This window comes from Sardina pilchardus, chromosome 10, assembly GCF_963854185.1.
Source record: "Sardina pilchardus chromosome 10, fSarPil1.1, whole genome shotgun sequence".
NCBI classification, from domain to species: Eukaryota; Metazoa; Chordata; class Actinopteri; order Clupeiformes; family Clupeidae; genus Sardina; species Sardina pilchardus.
The window spans coordinates 25,620,701-25,628,200 of NC_085003.1; the positions used below are offsets into that span (position 1 = coordinate 25,620,701).

At 43.6% G+C, this 7,500-nt stretch overlaps 1 protein-coding gene across 1 annotated transcript in view; it reads left to right on the plus strand.

Moving 5' to 3' along the window:
• The first annotated feature begins 3,109 nt into the window (after positions 1-3,109).
• The window catches only part of klhdc4 (kelch domain containing 4), an 8,782-nt gene continuing 4,391 nt past the window's right edge, over positions 3,110-7,500 (plus strand). The window contains exons 1-6 of the mRNA XM_062547907.1: positions 3,110-3,332; positions 3,443-3,534; positions 3,620-3,698; positions 3,862-3,960; positions 6,100-6,236; positions 6,534-6,626. Of these exons, the coding sequence (XP_062403891.1) occupies positions 3,234-3,332; positions 3,443-3,534; positions 3,620-3,698; positions 3,862-3,960; positions 6,100-6,236; positions 6,534-6,626 (599 nt within the window). The 5' untranslated portion in view covers positions 3,110-3,233. The remainder of the gene's footprint in view (positions 3,333-3,442; positions 3,535-3,619; positions 3,699-3,861; positions 3,961-6,099; positions 6,237-6,533; positions 6,627-7,500) is intronic.

Here is a 7,500-nt window from a genome sequence, read left to right on the forward strand (position 1 = left end):
TGTGTGTGTGTGTCTGTATGTAGGGGTGCAGACCAGTCAACATGACAGGAGACAGGACCAGGGCATGGGAAAGAATCATCCATTTCGATCATTGATTTTTTTAAGTGCACATCCACTGAATGAGAGTGTGCCTATGTATTTACAGCGGATGGACTACAGTTTAACCCCTATCACATTCGTGCCTGCATCTGAACGGCCAAACCAGACCTGGGCCACATCCGAGCCGGATCAGGGACGCACTTGTGTCCGGAGGCAACTACTCTCTGCAGAGGTCCGTGTCCTCTCTCGGCCAGCAGCTCAGATCAACACAACATCCCCATCCGGCTTAAACCACTGGCAGTGCTACCATTTAAGGCAACTCAGGACGTGAATAGCCCATATAGAGTCATTGTGGATAACAGGTTGGCTCAACACTGAGTGGGATGGATTGAACCAGATGACCTCTTTTTAAAACATTTCAATTCACCGCAAACTACTTGGTGTGTCTATGAACGGTTATCTATATATGTTTTAATGTTTGTTTTTGTAGGGCCATTAAGAATCATTAATTAAGAAGCATTTATAAGCATTATGATAGAATTTCCATGCTCCTCTGGAGTGGTGTTGGGCAATCAAAACACGCTGTGAAACCATCACAGATTATGATACGAAGATAAATACCTACACCTGTACCCCCCCCCCCCCCCCCCCCGTATAATCAACCAATGATGATACAGTGTCATCCAATACAATATGTTAAATAAACACTTTTGTATGCAAAGTGCAGCCTTTCTTCTTCTTCCCTGCTGAAAAAAACAGCAAGAAACCAGCTTAGGCTGGTAGCTGGTTTTAGCTGGTCTTTGCTGGTCTTTGCCCAATACACAGTTATTATTGCTGGTCTTTGCTGGTGTAGCTGGTTAGGCCACCAGCTAGACATGCTGGCGTGACCATCTGAGGAAGCTGGTCGTGCTGGTGTGACCAGCCTGTCGTTTGGGATACAACTGGTTTAAGATGGTCATGCTGGTGACCAGCCTGTCAAGCTTGACAAAGATGGTCAAGCTGGTTTTCTAGAATAACCAACATAAGCTGGCGTGGCCAGTAAAAACCAGCAATGTAGACCAGCAACACCAACTAAAATGACCAGCTTAAGGTGGTACGACAATCAAAACCAGCTGAATTACCATCATAAGCTGGGTAAACCAGCTGAAGGTGTGTTTTCGCGAGAGTTTTGCTGGTCTAGCTGGTTAACCATCAAAGGGTGGTCAAATAAGCTGGTTAACAAGCTGGTCAACCAGCAAACCACCTTTAGCTGGTCAGGCTGGTTTTTTCAGCAGGGTTCTCTCTTATCAGTTATGAGTTTGGCCCAGCGCTCCAAAAGACGAACAAGAGACAAAGTGAAGCTTGCTCCTACAACACAATTGCATTCATAGACACAATAGTAGATGTGTATGAATGTGTGAGCGCTATTGTTGGTGGGCTAAATGCAGGACTGTGGTGGAGGCTAAACACAAGTATATGCAATTTATCCACCTCTGAAATGTCAGAAATAGAGTTTATCTCTCCTCTCAAAAGAGTTTATTCACAATGGCAACTTTTAACTTTCAAAAATCGCACTGTTTTATCCACATTCACAATATGTACACTCGTCAACACTCTAGGAACTATTTGACCACTGGTATTGTAAACATGGGACAATAGCCTCCACTATCATCTGAATGCCTTTTTTAAAAAATCTGATCCCGCATGGTGCAGTCCAGAATTCATAGTTTACCCACCTCTTATTTTACGGATATATGTTCTGGTTTTTGTGTTGTATGGTGCCTGAAGGAGGGTGTGTGTGTGTGTGTGTGTGTGTAGACAGAGAGTGTGGGGTATGAATGTGTGCATGTGTGTTGTATGTGTCTAGACTGGAGTGTATGGTGTGTGAGAGAGGGTGTGTGTGTGTGTACAGGGTAAGATATGAATGTATGCATGTGTGTTTGTGTGTGAGGGGAACTTGGCAGCATTTTAATTTGTTGGGCCTCCAGGGTGAATAGACAATATGGAGACAGTGTGTGCTCATTCGTAATTAGTTGCCTGTTATGAATAGTGTGAGAATATTTTGGAATAGACTCTTGGGAAGGTGCGCGCGTGTGTGTGTGTGTGTATGTGTGTGTGTGTGTGTGTGTGTGCGTGTGCGTGTGCGTGCGCACAACAGTCTGAGTCTATGTGAGTTGAGTTGCTTTATTTCCTCTGTAAAAGGAGAGTGTCTACATTTTCATACAGTGTACATGTGTGTGTGTGTGTGTGTGTGTGTTAGAAGTATGTCTGTGATATGTGCATGTGTTTCATTGCTCACTCGCCAGTGTCACATTCCTCAACCCATTGTGAATAGAGTCAGCAGGTGAACTTTGACCTCTGCCCTCAGTCAAGTGCCACGAGACCCTTTCAGTCACCTGCCAGGGACCTGCACATGCACAGCTAAAAGAATGCGTGAGTGTGCTTGTGTGTGTGTGTATTATAAAAATCCATCATCAACTCTTACATATTTTAATTACTTGTGGAGAGAAAGTGTTAAAAGGTCAATTGTTTTTTTTGGGGGGGGCATGTTAGCCCGGGTCTGTCATGGTGTGGCATAAAGCATAAAGGCGTTGATTGCATGAGAAAGCCTCCTGGAATGTGACATGTCTTGATTCATTCAAAGCATCGTACTCATTATAGTCTCATACATTTTTTTTTACACCAAACACACATTTCACAGGCCTACATTCTTTGTACACACACACACACACACACACACACACACACACACACACACACACACACACACACACACACACACACACACACACACACACACACACACACACACACACACACACACACAACCCGCCCTAGTAGCCTACGTTATGCAGGGTTGCCAACACACACAAGGTTTTGGCAATCAATCAAAATTGAATTTACATTGAGTGCATCTCACACATTTTTATCAATTGTCGGTCGATCCTCACAATCTACACTATCATTCAGAGAGATAATAGGCCACAATAGCATGTTCCTGTTACAGTAGGCCTACTCTGCAGGTAATACTCCCGTCCAACAGTGGCGCTGTAGGGCACGATCCCCCAGAAGGATGTTGTTGCCGGATGTGCATGGCGTATGGTGCTGCTGGAGAGCCCCCATGTGTTTCTGCAGCAACTGTAGTCTAATTGTGATGTAAAGCAGGCATCGCTATCATTGTAAGCCATTCGTGTCAAATACAGTGAAACAGAAAAATGGGTAAAAAAGGCAAAAAAGAAAAGAAGGTAAAGGGAGCGGAGAAGACGGCCGCCAAAATGGAGAAAAAGGTGTCCAAACGGTCGAAAAGAGAGGAGGTAACGCGCTGAATGAGTAACGTTGACAACTGTTGTAAGCAGGAAAAAAAATATGATTCGATACATATAGATTATCGACTGTCTCTCTGTCTATTTGTGCTCCATGGTAGGAGGATCTAGAGGCGCTTATTGCGGAATTTCAGCAGTTGGACGCAAAGAAGACGCAGGTAGTAGAGAGCACCTGCCCACCACCCTCGCCCAGGTGAGTGAGTGGCTGCTGTATGCCGAGCTGTCAGTCAGAACCATCACAAGAACTTTGAGGTGTTCATGCTCCCTGTTGTTCGCAGGCTCAACGCCTCTCTCTCCGCCCATCCCGACAAAGACGAGCTAATACTGTTTGGTGGAGAGTTTTTTAACGGGAAAAAGGTAAGCATATGCATTATTTTTTATCATTTAGGCTGTAGAGATGTGTGGTATCCTGATTACTGTAGCCTAGTATGAATCCAGGCTTCCATCCTGCACATCACCCTTTGTGTGTTGATTCTGTAATGGGACATTGAATAAAACTGTATGTTTTCTTGATCTTCAGACTTACCTGTACAATGACCTGTTCATGTACAACATCAAGAAGAACACATGGGCGAAGCTGGATATCCCCAACCCCCCTCCTCCACGATGTGCTCACCAGGTAGGCTACTGTCTCAGCCTGCCTGTAATGCTTATATAGACCCTATCAACTGCATAATTAACATGTTCACCCAAAGCCATTTCCAGAGGAACAGAAAACAACATTGAGTGTAACTTGGGGACAAACAAAAATAAATGCACAAATAAATAAAAATAGAAGTCAGTAAAGTCAACATTTTGTAGAGCATTGCGCTAAAATCCGATTCATATTAATCTCACAGTATCTTTGTTCCCAGGAACTCTCTGGGAACAGATTGGTCTATACCAACAGGTCTTGGGTGGTGGCAGAACTATAGCTACCTTGGGCAGAATTATTGTATGATCAAACAAAGGGGGGTTCTCCGCACTTCTGCAGTTGTGCGACAATCTGGTGCAACCAGGCCAGGACAGATAGTGTGTGTGTGTGTGTGTGTGTGTGTGTGTGTGTGTGTGTGTGTGTGTGTGTGTGTGTGTGTGTGTGTGTGTGTGTGTGTGTGTGTGTGTGTGTGTGTGTGTGTGTGTGTGTGTGTGTGTGTGTGTGTGTGTGTGTGCAACCAGGCCAGGACAGATAGTGTGTGAGAGGAAGAGGGACGCCGGTGCAACGCAGATGTCATCATTTTAGTATTTATTTAAAAGGTGCATAACATTGACTTACTTTTCGATGTCACAAACGTCTGCATCAAAGTCCTGCACCGGCGTCCCTCTTCCTTTATTGTATGATTATTGGTGTGTGAAGCATGGGTGGTGCATTTGAGAGCTTCACATTAATGAGATATTGAACATGAAAATAAGCCTTTGAGGTGGTGATGATGCATTGGGCGACTATTTTAGCAATGTTGTGGTGTGCAACCACATTTATAACTGGTTCCTCCTGTCATGATTCTGTGATCAAGACAGTTTGCCTACTGATGACTAAAGTTCTCCAGGAGAAAAACATAATCATCAGATTCAGAAGGAAAGCCAGTTGACTCCGTTCCAGTACAATTTTTTCAACAGCTTATCTATTCTTGTGGTGTGTCACTCTTGGACATTGTTGGAATGTCACTGCCTTGGAAATATGCAGAACTCCTTGTTTGAATAATGCTTTAATTGAGTCTTATTATTACAGGGTATTTCTCAGCTGTACTGTAGTATCAAGAATTCTATCGTGGTACTGCAATGTAATATTGTGAATATGCATGGTAACAACGCAAGAACTTCAGGGTTTTGAGTTGAATGTCCAGTACTGTTGTGTGATCCCTGCCAGATGAACTATGGAAGTTTCTTTTTAGCTTAATTTGCCTACTAATCAGCTTCGGAGTCATTGGAATGGTTATTTGACTTATTTCAGGTTGAATGACGGCTGTCTCGCTTCCCCCTAGCGCCTCTGAGCGGAAAAAACACGCATGCAAGTTTTGTGCCACTGGGACGATGGCACTTCCGGCACTTTCTAACAGAAAGTCTCCAGCCTCGCGATCATGCTCATGAAAAGGCAGACTGACCGATTGAGGAGTTTTGTAAAATATGCACGCTAAAGCTGTAGGGGAAGCTCTGCAGAGAAATCTGCAAGCATAAAACAAGCAAAAACAAAAAGTGAAACCGGCGATGAAATCGCCAAACCTGCATAGTTTCCCTATAAAACACTCAAAAGATCCAGTGAAATGGGGAACCTTTGCTGTTCTTCTTTATGACCACCAGGGGGACTGCTTGCCCTTGCAGTTCTCGGCCAGACTGCTTGGGGTTTAATGTGAGCATATCTAGTGATGATGTGCAGTCAGCTTTCTGTCATTCTAGATGTTCAGTTTTACCTTTTGTTTTTGCCTCAAGCCCGTCATTGACTATGTTTACATGCACTTCAGTGTTCCGCTTTTGTGCTTGAGAAATCCACTCATGCTAGCTGGAGGACTTCGAAAGAAACCTGGGATACTGTTCCCTGTATACGGTACACCATATCCTGGTTTCCTATGCAAACATGTGTGACTGTGCTAATAGAACTATAGAAATCGATACTAGCATTCATAATGTATACGGGAATATAATTAACCAGGTTTCTCTGTGTTCATGTGAACACCATACCCAGTATAAGATTGTAAAAAGCCTTATAACTGGGGTACTGTAATAGCAGCACTTGTTTATAAATGTAAATGTTTATGTTGAGTTGTGTCTTTTTCTGCACCGACAGGCAGTGGTGGTGGCTCAGGGAGGGGGCCAGCTGTGGCTGTTTGGTGGGGAGTTTGCCTCCCCTGACGGAGAGCAGTTCTACCACTACAAGGACTTGTGGGTGCTGCACCTCAATCCCCTCAAATGGGAGCAGATCAAGTAAGATATGCAACATACACTGTATATGCACATTAGGTATTCTGTCATAAACTATTGCTTGCACAGCATCCTAACAGCATACGACGCGATTGAGCGTCGTATACACCATACTTTCCAAAACATACTTCCCCCCCCAAACATACCCCTCTCCACACACACATACCGGTATACAGGTACACCCCCTTTCCCACACAAGAAACAAGAAACTTCAGCTTCAACTTGTTGTTGTTGTTGTTGTTGTTGTTGTTGTTGTTAATTATGTATGCACTGTGTGTGTGTGTGTGTGTGTGTTTGCAGAACTCCAGGCGCTCCTTCAGGTCGCAGTGGCCATCGGATGGTTCTGTGTAAACGGCAACTGCTGGTTTTTGGAGGCTTCCATGAGAGCACCAGGTATGGGCACACCTTATATCGGCAAACGTGGTGGCACCAGGTATGGGTACACCTTACACTGGCACGTTATGTTCCGCTCTGCTATCAGACGGGGATACATGCAAGGTGTGTGGAGTTTTGTATTAAAAGTTGACAAAACCTTTTGGTGCACATATAGGGACACAATGTAAAATGCACTGAACACAAAATGTCACGGTGTGAATGGAAAATGGAGTCACCAAATGATTTGATGTAATAGCAGTTATTTTTGTTGATTTGACTTTTAAGATGTCTGGATTTGAAAATAAGTTAATCTTTTAACTCTGTAGATAAGACGTAGAAAACTCGATAACATACATCTAGGCTATTTATGTAAGTATGTACCGTATGATCATAGAAGCCTATTGATATTTGGCAGCTTGGGAAATGTTCATAAGCTAACTGTCAGTGTGCTAGGACTGGAAGAAAGAAAGAAAGTCTGAATCACGGGTGAAATTCTGCTCTACAGTATATCAGCTGTGATTAGAAGTCTTGCCATGTGGCGGAGGCGATGTTTTATGTGCCGTATTTTTCGCACTATAAGGCGCACTGGATTATAAGGCGCACTGTCAATGAATGGTCTATTTTCAAACTTTTTTCATACATAAAGCGCACCGGACTATAAGGCGCATTAAGCGAAACAAAACCGATAAGTCAGTCAGTCAAACTCTATCAAACACTTTCACAATAACATTTTGACAGAGCGCCATGTATCACACAAAATCAATTCGAGGTCTTGAATTATTCCATATATAAGGCGCACTGGATTATAAGGCGCACTGTCTTTTTTTGAGGAAATGGAAGGCTTTTAAGTGCGCCTTATAGTCCGGAAAATACGGTACTCATGAGTGTCAAA